Source organism: Grampus griseus, assembly GCF_964374135.1.
Source record: "Grampus griseus genome assembly, chromosome: 1".
Taxonomy (NCBI): domain Eukaryota; kingdom Metazoa; phylum Chordata; class Mammalia; order Artiodactyla; family Delphinidae; genus Grampus; species Grampus griseus.
In genome coordinates, this window is record NC_139017.1 from 101561386 (window position 1) to 101576013 (window position 14628).

The 14628-nt window shown below is 38.2% G+C and overlaps 1 protein-coding gene across 1 annotated transcript in view; it reads right to left on the reverse strand.

Annotated features, from left to right (window-relative positions):
• Positions 1-14628, reverse strand: part of CCDC18 (coiled-coil domain containing 18) — a gene marked incomplete at its 5' end in the record, with an annotated part of 115721 nt that overhangs the window by 26233 nt on the left and 74860 nt on the right. The window contains 3 exons of the mRNA XM_082659726.1: positions 8386-8529; positions 9747-9863; positions 14076-14175. Of these exons, the coding sequence (XP_082515852.1) occupies positions 8386-8529; positions 9747-9863; positions 14076-14175 (361 nt within the window). The remainder of the gene's footprint in view (positions 1-8385; positions 8530-9746; positions 9864-14075; positions 14176-14628) is intronic.

Here is a 14628-nt window from a genome sequence, read left to right on the forward strand (position 1 = left end):
AACAAAAAAAAGTTACATCCATGAGAGCTCTTAGAAACAAATTCACTTTTAAAAAAAGGCAAGTGGGTGGAATGAGTTCAGTAGTCAACACACATGCAAACTGATGATATGAAGTCATCAAACTTTATCTGGCAACTCAATGTACTTGGCCTCAATAACATACAACTATCTGTTAATTCATTCTCTGGATAGAGTCCCTCAAGGACAAAGGAGTGCATCCTATTAATATCTGATCTTCAGTTCTATCACATAGTAGGTTCTCAATTAAAACATACATATATTTATTGATCAAGTGAGCATATATCATGGATTTACTATGTGAGAGATATGCAAATGCCTATAAGGAATATAAAGACAAATAAGATGATAACCTCACCTATAATCAGAACATCAGAATAAAGTAATTAATAAGATAAGGAAAATAGTAGGTATCTGGCACAAATAATTAGCCTAAAAATACTTATGGCACAGTTTCTGTGCATACTAAATACCAATCACATACTAAAACCAATCAGTTTAAAATATAAAGATTTTAGACGAGGGGAAGATGGCGGAAGAGTAAGACGCGGAGATCACCTTCCTCCCCACAGATACACCAGAAATACATCTACACGTGGAACAACTCCTACAGAACACCTACTGAACGCTGGCAGAAGACCTCGGCCCTCCCAAAAGGCAAGAAACTCCCCACGTACCTGGGTAGGGCAAAAGAAAAAACAGAGACAAAAGAATAGGGACGGGACCTGCACCAGGGGGAGGGAGCTGTGAAGGAGGAAAGGTTTCCACACACTAGGAAGCCCCTACGCAGGTGGAGACTGCCGGTGGCGGAGGGGGAAAGCTTCGGAGCCGCGGAGGAGAGCGCAGCAACAGGGGTGCGGAGGGCAAAGCGGCGAGATTCCCGCACAGAGGATTGGTGCCGACCGGCACTCACCAGCCCGAGAGGCTTGTCTGCTCACCCGCCGGGGCGGGCGGGGCTGCGAGCTGTGGCTCGGGTTTCGGTCGGAGCGCAGGGAGAGGACTGGGGTTGGCGGCTTGAACATAGCCTGAAGGGGTTAGTGCACCACGGCTAGCCGGGAGGGAGTCCGGGGAAAAGTCTGGACCTACCGAAGATGCAAGAGACTTTTTCTTCCGTCTTTGTTTCCTGGTGTGCGATGAGAGGGGATTAAGAGCGCTGCTAAAAGGAGCTCCAGAGACGGGCTCGAGTCGCAGCTAAAAGCGCGGACCCCAGAGACCTGCAGGAGACGCTAAGGCTGCTGCTGCCGCCACCAAGAAGGCTGTCTGCGAGCACAGGTCACTATCCACACCCCCCTTCCGAAGAGCCTGTGCAGCCTGCCACTGCCAGGGTCCCGGGATCCAGAAACAACTTCCCCGGGAGAACGCACGGCACGCCTCAGGCTGGTGCAACACCACGCCGGCCTCTGCCACCGCAGGCCCGCCCCACAATCCGTGCCCCTTCCTCCCTCTGGCCTGAGTGAGCCAGAGCCCCCGACTCAGCGGCTCCTTTAACCCTGTCCTGTCTGAGCGAAGAACAGATGCACTCTTGTGACCTACATGCGGGGGGGGGGGGGGGGCAAATCCAAAACTGAGCCCCTGGGAGCTGTGAGAACAAAGAAGAGAAAGGGAAATCTCTCCCAGCAGCCTCAGAAGCAGCGGATTAAAGCTCCACAATCAACTTGATGTACCCTGCATCTGTGAATACATGAATAGAAAACAAATCATCCCATTTTGAGGAGGTGGACTTTGAGAGCAAGATTTATGATTTTTCCCCCTTTCCTCTTTTTGTGAATGTGTATGTGTATGCTTCTGTGTGACATTTTGTCTGTATAGCTTTGCTTCCACCATTTGTCCTAGGATTCTATCCGTTTTTTTTTCTTTTTAATTTTTTTTCTTAATAATTATTTTTTATTTTAATAACTGTATTTAATTTTATGTTATCTTCTTTCTTTCTTTCCTTCCCTCCCTCCTTTAGACAATGAATCATCCCAAATTGAGGAGATGGACTTTGAGAGCAAGATTTATGATTTTTTCCCCTTTTCCTCTTTTTGTGAGTGTGTATGTGTATACTTCTGTGTGAGATTCTGTCTGTAGAGCTTTGCATCCACCATTTGTCCTAGGGTTCTATCCATCCGTTTTTTTTTAATAATTATTTTTTATTTTAATAACTTTATTATATTTTATCTTACTTTATTTTATTTTACTTTATCTTCTTTCTTTTTCTTCTTCCTTCCCTCCTTCCTTCCTTCCTCCCTCCCTCCTTTCTTTCTTTCTTTCCTTCTTTCTTTCTACTTCTACTAATTCTTTCTTTCTACTTTTTCTCCCTTTTATTCTGAGCCGTGTGGATGAAAGGCTCTTGGTGCTGCAGCCAGGAGTTAGTGCTGTGCCTCTGAGGTGGGAGAGCCAACTTTAGGACACTGGTCCACAAGAGACCTCCCAGCTCCACATAATATCAAATGGCGAAAATCTCCCAATGATCTCCATCTCAACACCAGCACCCAGCTTCACTCAACAACCAGCAAGTTACAGTGCTGGACACCCTATACCAAACAACTAGCAAGACAAGAACACAACCCCACCCATTAGCAGAGAGGCTGCCTAAAATTGTAAGTCTACAGACACCCCAAAACACCCCACCAGACGTGGACCTGCCCACCAGAAAGACAAGATCCAGCCTCATCCACCAGAACACAGGCACTAGTCCCCTCCACCAGGAAGCCTACACAACCCATTGAACCAACCTTAGCCATTGGGGACAGACACCAAAAACAAAGGGAACTACGAACCAGCAGCCTGCAAAAAGGAGACTCCAAACTCAGTAAGATAAGCAAAATGAGAAGACAGAAAAACACACAGCAGATGAAGAAGCAAGATAAAAACCCACCAGACCTAACAAATGAAGAGGAAATAGGCAGTCTACCTGAAAAAGAATTCAGAATAATGATAGTAAAGATGATCCAAAATCTTGGAAATAGAAGAGACAAAATGCAAGAAACATTTAACAAGGACCTTGAAGAACTAAAGATGAAACAAACAATGATGAACAACACAATAAATGAAATGAAAAATACTCTAGATGGGATCAATAGCAGAATAACTGAGGCAGAAGAACAGATAAGTGACCTGGAAGATCAAATAGTGGAAATAACTACTGCAGAGCAGAATAAAGAAAAAAGAACGAAAAGAACTGAGGACAGTCTCAGAGACCTCTGGGACAACATTAAACACACCAACATTCGAATTATAGAGGTCCCAGAAGAAGAAGAGAAAAAGAAAGGGACCGACAAAATATTTGAAGATATTATAGATGAAAAGTTCCCTAATATGGGAAAGGAAAGAGTTAATCAAGTCCAGGAAGCACAGAGAGTCCCATACAGGATAAATCCAAGGAGAAATATGCCAAGACACATATTAATCAAACTGTCAAAAATTAAATACAAAGAAAACATATTAAAAGCAACAAGGGAAAAACAACAGATAACACATAAAGGAATCCCCATAAGGTTAACAGCTGATCTTTCAGCAGAAACTCTGCAAGCCAGAAGGGACTGGCAGGACACATTTAAAGTGATGAAGGAGAAAAATCTGCAACCAAGATTACTCTACCCAGCAAGGATCTCATTCAGATTTGATGGAGAAATTAAAACCTTTACAGACAAGCAAAAGCTGAGAGAGTTCAGCACCACCAAACCAGCTTTACAACAAATGCTAAAGGAACTTCTCTAGGCAAGAAACACAAGAGAAGGAAAAGACCTACAATAACGAACCCAAAACAATTGAGAAAATGGGAATAGGAACATACATATCGATAATTACCTTAAATGTAAATGGACTAAATACTCCCACCAAAAGACACAGATTGGCTGAATGGATACAAAAACAAGACCCATATACATGCTGTCTACAAGAGACCCACTTCAGACCTAGAGACACATACAGACTCAAAGTAAGGTGATGGAAAAAGATATTCCATGCAAATGGAAACCAAAAGAAACCTGGAGTAGCAATTCTCATATCAGACAAAATAGACTTTTAAATAAAGACTATTAGAAGAGACAAAGAAGGACACCACATAATGATCAAGGGATCAATCCAAGAAGAAGATATAACAATTGTAAATATTTATGCACGCAACATAGGAGCACCTCAATACATAAGGCAAATACTAACAGCCATAAAAGGGGAAATTGACCGTAACACATTCATAGTAAGGGACTTTAATACCCCACTTTCACCAATGGACAGATCATCCAAAATGAAAATAAATAAGGAAACACAAGCTTTAAATGATACATTAAACAAGATGGACTTAATTGATATTTATAGGACATTCCATCCAAAAACAACAGAATACACATTTTTCTGAGGTGCTCATGGAACATTCTCCAGGATAGATCATATCTTGGGTCACAAATCAAGCCTTGGTAAAGTTAATAAATTTGAAATTGTATCAAGTATCTTTTCCGACCACAACGCTATGAGACTAGATATCAATTACAGGAAAAGATCTGTAAAAAATACAAACAGATGGAGGCTAAACAATACACTACTTAATAACGAAGTGATCAGTGAAGAAATCAAAGAGGAAATAAAAAAATACCTAGAAACCAATGACAATGGAAACACGATGACCCACAACCTATGGGATGCAGCAAAAGCAGTTCTAAGAGGGAAGTTTATAGCAATAAAATCCTACCTTAAGGAACAGGAAACATCTCAAATAAACAACCTAACCTTGCACCTAAAGCAATTAGAGAAAGAAGAACAAAAAAACCCTGAAGTTAGCAGAAGGAAAGAAATCATAAAAATGAGATCAGAAATAAATGAAAAAGAAATGAAGGAAACGATAGCAAAGATCAATAAAACTAAAAGCTGGTTCTTTGAGAAGATAAACAAAATTGATAAACCATTAGCCAGACTCATCAAGAAAAAAAGGGAGAAGACTCAAATCAATAGAATTAGAAATGAAAAAGGAGAATTAACAACTGACACTGCAGAAATACAAAAGATCATGAGAGATTACTACAAGCAACTCTATGCCAATAAAATGGACAACCTGGAAGAAATAGACAAATTCTTAGAAAGGCACAACCTGCCAAGACTGAATCAGGAAGAAATAGAAAATATGAGCAGACCAATCACAAGCACTGAAATTGAAAATGTGATTAAAAATCTTCCAACAAACAAAAGCCCAGGACCAGATGGCTTCACAGGCAAATTCTATCAAACATTTAGAGAAGAGCTAACACCTATCCTTCTCAAACTCTTCCAAAATATAGCAGAGGGAGGAACACTCCCAAACTCATTCTATGAGGCCACCATCACCTTGATACCAAAACCAGACAAGGATGTCACAAAGAAAGAAAACTACAGGCCAATATCACTGATGAACATAGATCAAAAATCCTCAACAAAATACTAGCAAACAGAATCCAATAGCACATTAAAAGGATCATACACCATGATCGAGTGGGTTTATTCCAGGAATGCAAGGATTCTTCAATATATGCAAATCTATCAATGTGATCCACCATATTAACAAAGTGAACGAGAAAAACCATATGATCATCTCAATAGATGCAGAGGAAGCTTTCGACAAAATTCAACACCCATTTATGATAAAAACCCTGCAGAAAGTAGGCACAGAGGGAACTTTCCTCAACATAATAAAGGCCATATATGACAAACCCACAGCCAACATTGTCCTCAATGGTGAAAAACTGAAAGCATTTCCACTAAGATCAGGAACAAGACAAGGTTGCCCACTCTCACCATTCTTATTCAACATAGTTTTGGAAGTTTTAGCCACAGCAATCAGAGAAGAAAAGAAAATAAAAGGAATCCAAATCGGAAAAGAAGAGGTAAAGCTGTCACTGTTTGCAGATGACATGATACTATACATAGAGAATCCTAAAGATGCTACCAGAAAACTACTAGAGCTAATCAATGAATTTGGTAAAGTAGCAGGATACAAAATGCACAGAAATCTCTGGCATTTCTATACACTAATTATGAAAAATATGAAAGTGAAATCAAGAAAACACTCCCATTTATCATTGCAACAAAAAGAATAAAATATCTAGGAATAAACCTACCTAAGGAGACAAAAGACCTGTATTCAGAGAATTATAAGACGCTGATGAAAGAAATTAAAGATGATACAAATAGATGAAGAGATATACCATGTTCTTGGAGTGGAAGAATCAACGTTGTGAAAATGACTCTACTACCCAAAGCAATCTACAGATTCAATGCAATCCCTATCAAACTACCACTGGCATTTTTCACAGAACTAGAACAAAAAATTTCACAATTTGTATGGAAACACAAAAGACCCTGAATAGCCAAAGCAATCTTGAGAACAAAAAACGGAGCTGCAAGAATTAGGCTCCCTAACTTCAGACTATACTACAAAGCTACAGTAATGAAGACAGTATGGTACTGGCACAAAAACAGAAAGATAGATCAATGGAACAGGACAGAAAGCCCAGAGATAAACCCATGCACATATGGTCACCTTATCTTTGATAAAGGAGGCAAGAATGTACAGTGGAGAAAGGACAGCCTCTTCAATAAGTGGTGCTGGGAAAACTGGACAGGTACATGTAAAAGTATGAGATTAGATAACTCCCTAACACCATACACAAAAATAAGCTCAAAATGGATTAAAGACCTAAATGTAAGGCCAGAAACTATCAAACTCTTAGAGGAAAACATAGGCAGAACACTCTATGACATAAATCACAGCAAGATCCTTTTTGACCCACCTCCTAGAGAAATGGAAATAAAAACAAAAATGAACAAATGGGACCAATGAAACTTCAAAGCTTTTGCACAGCAAAGGAAACCATAAACAAGACAAAAAGACAACGCTCAGAATGGAGAAAATATTTGCAAATGAAGCAACTGACGAAGGATTAATCTCCAAAATTTATAAGCAGCTCAATAACAAAAAAACAAACAACCCAATCCAAAAATGGGCAGAAGACCTAAATAGACATTTCTCCAAAGAAGATATACAGACTGCCAACAAACACATGAAAGAATGCTCAACATCATTAATCATTAGAGAAATGCAAATCAAAACTACAATGAGATATCATCTCACACCAGTCAGAATGGCCATCATCAAAAAATCTACAAACAATAAATGCTGGAGAGGGTGTGGAGAAAAGGGAACACTCTTGCACTGCTGGTGGGAATGTGAATTGGTACAGCCACTATGGAGAACAGTATGGAGGTTCCTTAAAAAACTGCAAATAGAACTACTATATGACCCAGCAATCCCACTACTGGGCATATACCCTGAGAAAACCATCATTCAAAAAGAGTCATGTACCAAAATGTTCATTGCAGCTGTATTTACAATAGCCAGGAGATGGAAACAATCTAAGTGTCCATCATCAGATGAATGGATAAAGAAGATGTGGCACATATATACAATGGAATATTACCCATAAAAAGAAATGAAATGGAGCTATTTGTAATGAGATGGATAGGCCTAGAGTCTGTCATACAGAGTGAAGTAAGTTATAAAGAGAAAGACAAATTTTGCTAACATATATATATGGAATTTAAGGGAAAAAATGTCATGAAGAACCTAGGGGTAAGACAGGAATAAAGACACAGACCTACTAGAGAATGGACTTGAGGATATGGGGAGGGGGAAGGGTAAGCTGTGACAAAGCAAGAGAGAGGCATGGACATATATACACTACCAAACGTAAGGTAGATAGCTAGTGGGAAGCATCCGCATAGCACAGGGAGATCAGCTCGGTGCTTTGTGACCGCCTGGAGGGGTGGGATAGGGAGGGAGATGCAAGAGGGAAGAGATATGGGAGCATATGTATATGTATAACTGATTCACTTTGTTATAAAGCAGAAACTAACACACCATTGTAAAGCAATTATACTCTAATAAAGAGGCAGAAAAAAAAAAAAAGAAGCATAAGGACTTCCCTAGTGGCGCAGTGGTTAAGAATCCGCCTGCTAATGCAGGGGACACAGGTTCGATCCCTGGTCCGGGAAGATCCCACATGCCATGGAGCAACTAAGCCTATGTACCACAACTACTGAGCCTGTGCTCTAGAGCCTGCAAACCACAACTACTGAGCCTGCGCTCTACAGCCCATGAGCCACGACTACTGAGCCCGCTTGTCACAACTACTGCAGCCCGTGTGCCTAGAGCCTGTGCTCTGCAACAAAGAGAAGCCACCGCAATGAGAAGCCCGCGCACCACAACGAAGACCCAACACAGCCAAAAAATAAATAAATAAATTTATAAAAGATAAATATAAAGCATATTTAACACTAAAAAAACAAAAAAAAAGAAAAACAAAACATAACGATTTATATCAATCTTGTTCCTTAGAAGGAAAATAATTTGCTTACAATTTCCATTTCTTTCATCTTTTCTTGTGTCCGTTCAGTTTCTTTTTTCAGTTGACTTATCTCCTGTTCATTTTGTAGTGTTATAAACTCTTTTTCTCGAAGTTGTTCTTTGGCATTTTGCAATTTTTCATTCAAACCTTCTATCTGAATTTTAAACAGAGCAATGTTAATGTAACTAAAGAAAAATAATTCTTCAGTCATAAATGCAATCCAAGTAAGTCAGGTTTTAAACATGTATATCTAAAATAGCAAAAATTTAAAAATGTTTTTCTTTTTCTTTTTTCTTTTAGAAGAGAGTGAGTTTATTAGAACAAAGATTCAAAAATATGTTTTTCTTAAAACAACCATAACTTTGACATAAGTATCAGAATTCTTGTGCCTAATAAAATGCTTATATGTATACCTAAAATATACTAAAAGAGATGACAGTCTCAACCACATTTGTATAAGAAAGGAAAATAAAGGTACGTTAAAACAACACACATTACGTGGCCTTAAAAATAATTTTACAGGTAATTATCTGCATGAGGTAAAAAATACAATTAGTGAAAACAAACTCCCCTTCTTTACTATGTTCCTTCCTTAGAGGCAACCACAGTTAATAGAATTACTTGCAAATCCTTCCAGAGATATTTTATACATATTCAGATATGCACACATTATAATAAATATGTGAACACGTTGACATACAAAAAAAATACATTTAAAATAACATTAAAAGGGTAAGCACCAGAAGCCGGGGAGTCAGAGAAAAGGAAAAATGTGGTGGAAGGGTACAAAGTTTCAGTTAGGCAGGATGAATAAATTCTGGAGATACAATGTATGGCACAGTGAATGACTGTAATTAGTAATACTATGTTGTATACTTGATAAGTGTTCTCATAAAAAAAAGTAACTATATGAGGTTGTAGATATGTTAATTAGTTTGATTACTGTAATTATGTCATAATGTATGTGTATATTAAAACATCATGTTGTACATCTTAAATATATGCCATTTTTTGTCAATTATACCTCAATAAAGCTGGGGAAAAAATTGAGAAGAAAATGAATATAACATAGGATGTACAAGATAATTAAAATTATGCAGTATTGGGAATTCCCTGGCAGTCCTGTGGTTAGGACTCCATGCTGTCACTGCCAAGGGTCCAGGTTCAATCCCTGGTTGGGGAACTAAGATCCCACAAGCTACACAGCACAGTGAAAAAACAATAAATTAATAAATAAATAATAAAGTAAAATAATGCAGTATTTTTATTGTTTGTATTCTATTAAAAAGCTGTATTATGTGAATAACAGATGCTTACAGTTAAGGAGTTATTTTTTTTAAACAATTTAAGACGTAATTTTTAATAATTTACCTGTTTGTTGCTTGCTTTAAGTTCCAATTCTGATTTCTCCAGAGTACCCTCTAATTTAATTATTTTCTGTTCCATTTCTCCCCTGTACTCACGAATAGTCATATCCAAATGTGTAACCTAAGTACAAAAGCAACATTAAGCTGTCACTCAATTTTATTCTAACATGGAAAACTGTGTGCTTGCAATGTGATTTAGAATTGTTTATAGTGGGTATAACTAAAGAATAAATGCATCTCCAATAAATTATTAAAAAGAATGAGATAGGGGCTTCCCTGATGGTGCAGTGGTTGACAGTCCGCCTGCCAATGCAGGGGACATGGGTTTGTGTCCCGGTCTGGGAGGATCCCACATGCCGCGGAGCGGCTGGGCCCATGGGCCATGGCTGCTGAGCCTGCACGTCCAGAGCCTGTGCTCCGCAACGAGAGAAGGCACGACAGTGAGAGGCCCGCGTACCGCAAAAAAAAAAAAAGAATGAGACAAATAATCATTGCTTAATAATACTGGATCTTGAGCCTGATATATGATTATGTTCACATAAGTGACAAATAAAATGATTCAAACTTCATTTTATGCTTGATAAAAGCTGCTAGGGCTTCCCTGGTGGTGCAGTGGTTAAAAATCCGCCTGCCAATACAGGCGACATGGGTTCTATCCCTGGTCCAGGAAGATCCCACATGCCGCGGAGCAACTAAGCCTGTCCACCACAACTACTGAGCCTGCACTCTAGAGCCCGTGTGCCAAAACTACTGAATCCACATGCTGCAACTACTGAAGCCCGCGCACCTAGAGCCCGTGCTCCACAACAAAGAGAAGCAACCGCAATAAGAAGCCCGCACACTGCAACCAAGAGTAGCTCCCGCTCACCGCAACTAGAGGAAGCCCACGCACAGCAATAAAGACCAAATGCAGCCCCCCAAAATCAATAAAATTTAAGAAAAAAAAAGCTGCTAAATAACAATGCAACATGAAAATTGTGGGATGCAGCAAAAGCACTGCTTGGAGGAACATCTAAAGCATTGAATGCATATATTAGAAAAGAAGAAAGGGGCTTCCCTGGTGGTGCAGTGGTTGAGAGTCTGCCTGCCGATGCAGGGGACACAGGTCCGGGAAGATCCCACATGCCACGGAGCGGCTGGGCCCGTGAGCCATGGCTGCTGAGCCTGCGCGTCTGGAGCCTGTGCTCCTCAACGGGAGAGGCCACAACAGTGAGAGGCCCGCATACCGCAAAAGAAAAAAAAAAAAAAAGAAGGCCTAAAATCAGTCATCTAAGCTTCCACCTTGGGTAACTAGAAAAAGAAGAGCAAATTAAATCCAAACTAAGCAGAAGAAAAAAATAATAAAAATTAGAGCAGAACTCAATGAAATTAAAATTGGGAAATCAATAGAGAAAATCAACAAAGCAAAAAGCTGGTTCTTTGAAAAGATCAATAATATAAATAAGTCTCCAGCCAGACTAACTTAAAAAAAAAGAGGATATAAATTGCTAATATGAGAAATGAAAGAGGAGATATTACTACAAATCTCAAGGACATTAAAAGGATAATAGAGAAATATTAAAAACAACTCTCTGCCCATGAATTTAATAAAACTAGATGAAATAGACGAGTTACTCGAAAGGCACAATCTGCCAAAACTCACACAAGAAGAGACAATCTGAATAAGCCTATATCTATTAAAGAAATTCAATCAATGATTAATAACTTTCCAAAACAGAAAGCACCAGACTCAGATGGATTCATTGCTGAATTCTACCAGACATTTAAGGAAGAAATTATACTAATTCTCTACACTCTCACTTAGTAGATAGAAGCAGAGGAAATACTAACTCATTCTCTGAGGCCAGCATTACCCTGATACCAAAACCAGACAGAGACATTATAAAGAAAGAAAATTACAGACCAGTATCTTTCATGGACATATATATAAAAATTCTCAATAAAATATTATTGAATCATACCCAACGATGTATAAAAAGAACTATACACCACAACAAGCGGGATTTTTTCTAGGTATGAAAGGCTTTTTCAACATTTGAAAATTAATTAATGTAACTGATCACATCAATAGGCTAAAGAAGGAAATCACATGATCATATTAATAGATGCAGAAAAAAACATTTGACAAAATCCAACATCTATTCATGATAAAAACTCTTGGTAAACTAGGAATAGAGAGTAACTACCTCAACTTGATAAAGAATATCTAAAAAAAAACTAACAGCTAACATCACACTTAACAGTGAGAAACTCAAAGTTTTCCCATTAAGATCAGATACGAGGCAAAGATATTCCATCGTACCACTTCTTTTCAACATTGTACAGGATATCCTAGCTAATGCAGTAAGACAAGAAAAGGAAATAAAAGGTATACAGGTTGGGAACGAAGACATAAAACTGTCTTTGTTTGCAGATGACATGATGATTTAGGTAGAAAATCCAAAGGATTTGACAAAAAAATTCCTGGAACTAATAAGTGATTATAGCAGGTTGCAGGATACAAGGTTAATACACAAAAATCAATTGCTTTCCCATGTACCAGCAATGAACAAGAGAAATTTGAAGTTAAAAACAAAATTATCATTTATACTAGCATTCTCCAAAATGAAATAGTTATAAATCTAAACATATTCAAGATCTATATATGGAAAACTATAAAACTCCAATGAAAGAAATCAAAGAATTATATAAATGCAGAGAGAGTTCACGTTCATGGATAGGAAGACTTAATATTGTCAAGATGTCAGTTCTTCCCAACTTGATGTATAGATTCAAGGCAATGCCAATCAAAATCCCAGCAAGTTATTTTGTGGATATCAACAAACTGCTTCTAAAGTTTATAAGGAGAGGCAAAAAACCCAGAAGAGCCAACACAATTTTGAAAGAGAACAAAGTTGGAAAACTGACATTACTCAACTTCAAGACTTACTAAAAAGGTACAGTAATCAAGACAGTGTGGTACTGATGAAAGAATAGGTGAATAAATCAATGGAACAGAAGAGACCAGAAACAAACCCATGTAGATATAGTCGACTGATCTTTGACAAAGGAGCAAAGGCAATACAAGATATCCTTCAACAGGTGAATGGATAAATAAACCATAATATATCCAGGCAATGGAATACTATTCCATGCTAAAAAGAAATAAGCTTTGAAAAGACACGGAGGAAATTTAAATGCATATTACTAAGTGAAAGAAGCCAATCTGAAAAGGCTACAATACAATATGATTCCAACTGTATGACATTCTGGAAAAGGCAAAACTACAAAGACAGCAAAAAATCAGTGGTTGCCAGGGTTGGGATAAGAGGGAGAGGGATGAATAGGTGGGGCACAGAGGATTTTTAGGGCAGTGAAAATATTCTGAATGATACCATAATGATGGATAGCTGTCCAAACTCCTAGAATGTATAACACAAAAGTAAACTGTAATGTAAACTATGGACTTTGGGTGATTATGAAGTGTCAATGTATCAATAGGTTCATCAGCTTTAACAAATGTACCATTCTGGCAGGGAATGTTGATAATGGGGAAGGCTGCGCATCTGTGGGGGTGGGGCGTTTACAGGAAATCTCTCTACCTGCTGCTCAATTTTGCTGTGAACCTAAAACTGCTCTAAAAAATAAAGTCTTTTAAAAAAGATGTTGCTAAATAATGCCTTCTGAATATTTTTGTTCCTCTAATAAATACTAGCTGAGCAAGTAACTCCTTTAATCCCATTTTCTTCTGATATACAGTATTAAAAGAGATCAAAAGGTTCAGATACTAAGCTAAACTTCATTCCCGAAAATCCACCTGCTATAAAAATAGCAAGATAAAGAGAGACGACATATTTCTAATTTAAAAAATATTTATATGCACATAAAAAAGAAATACCTATAAAGGGACTTCCCTGGTGGCACAGTGGTTAAGAATCTGCCTGCCAATGCAGGGGACACGGGTTCGAGCCCTGGTCCAGGAAGATCCCACGTGCTGCGCAGCAACTAAGCCCACGAACCACAACTACTGAGCCTGCGCTCTAGAGCCCGCGAGCCACAACTACTGAGCCCATGCACCACAACTGAAGCCCACATGCCTAGAGCCCGTGCTCTGCAACGAGAAGCCACCTCAATGAGAAGCGCACACACAGCAACGAAGAGTAGAGAAAGCCCGCTCATAGCAACAAAGACCTAACACACCAAAATAAATGAATTTTTTTAAAAAAGCTATAAAAATGTCTATTTTGCCAAAAAGAGGGGACCTCTGAAACCTTGTGCGATTGTATTTTAACAGAAAATTTCATTAAAATATAGTTAAAAATATATATATATATATATAGTTAAGAAAACCAACTTGAGCTGCTCTTTGCTTTAGCTCCCAATTTCTCTCCTTAAGTGCCTGATCCATTTCAAGGAGTTCTTGCTTTTTGTCTTCAATCTCCATCTTGCATTCCCTGCAATTTAACAAAGTGAAAAAGATCTAAGCAAATAAATAGGAATATTATAGTTTCAAAAAAATTAAATCAAGTGGGTTACCTTTCCTGTAAGTTAAAAGTGACAGGATATATTCAACTATTTCAGATTGAGAGCTCACATTAAAGGAATAATGTATAAAGAAAATGACTGATATCAATGCAACTACTTTAACAGAGTGTTCTAAAAAGGCAAAAGTTAACTCAGATTCTACTATTGGAGACAATTTAAGCTAAATGTTAAAAGCACTACCAGGGAATAAGATTGAATCAGTATAAGAATTTTAAAAATATATCTATATTTTTTCATCTGTAGATCAAAGGAGTGTTTGAAAGTCTTTTATATATAATAGCTGTGAGTTCACTATAACTGAACGAGGCATTTATCTCATGATTGATGTCCCTGATATCCAAAGCTCAGTAAACGACCACTGT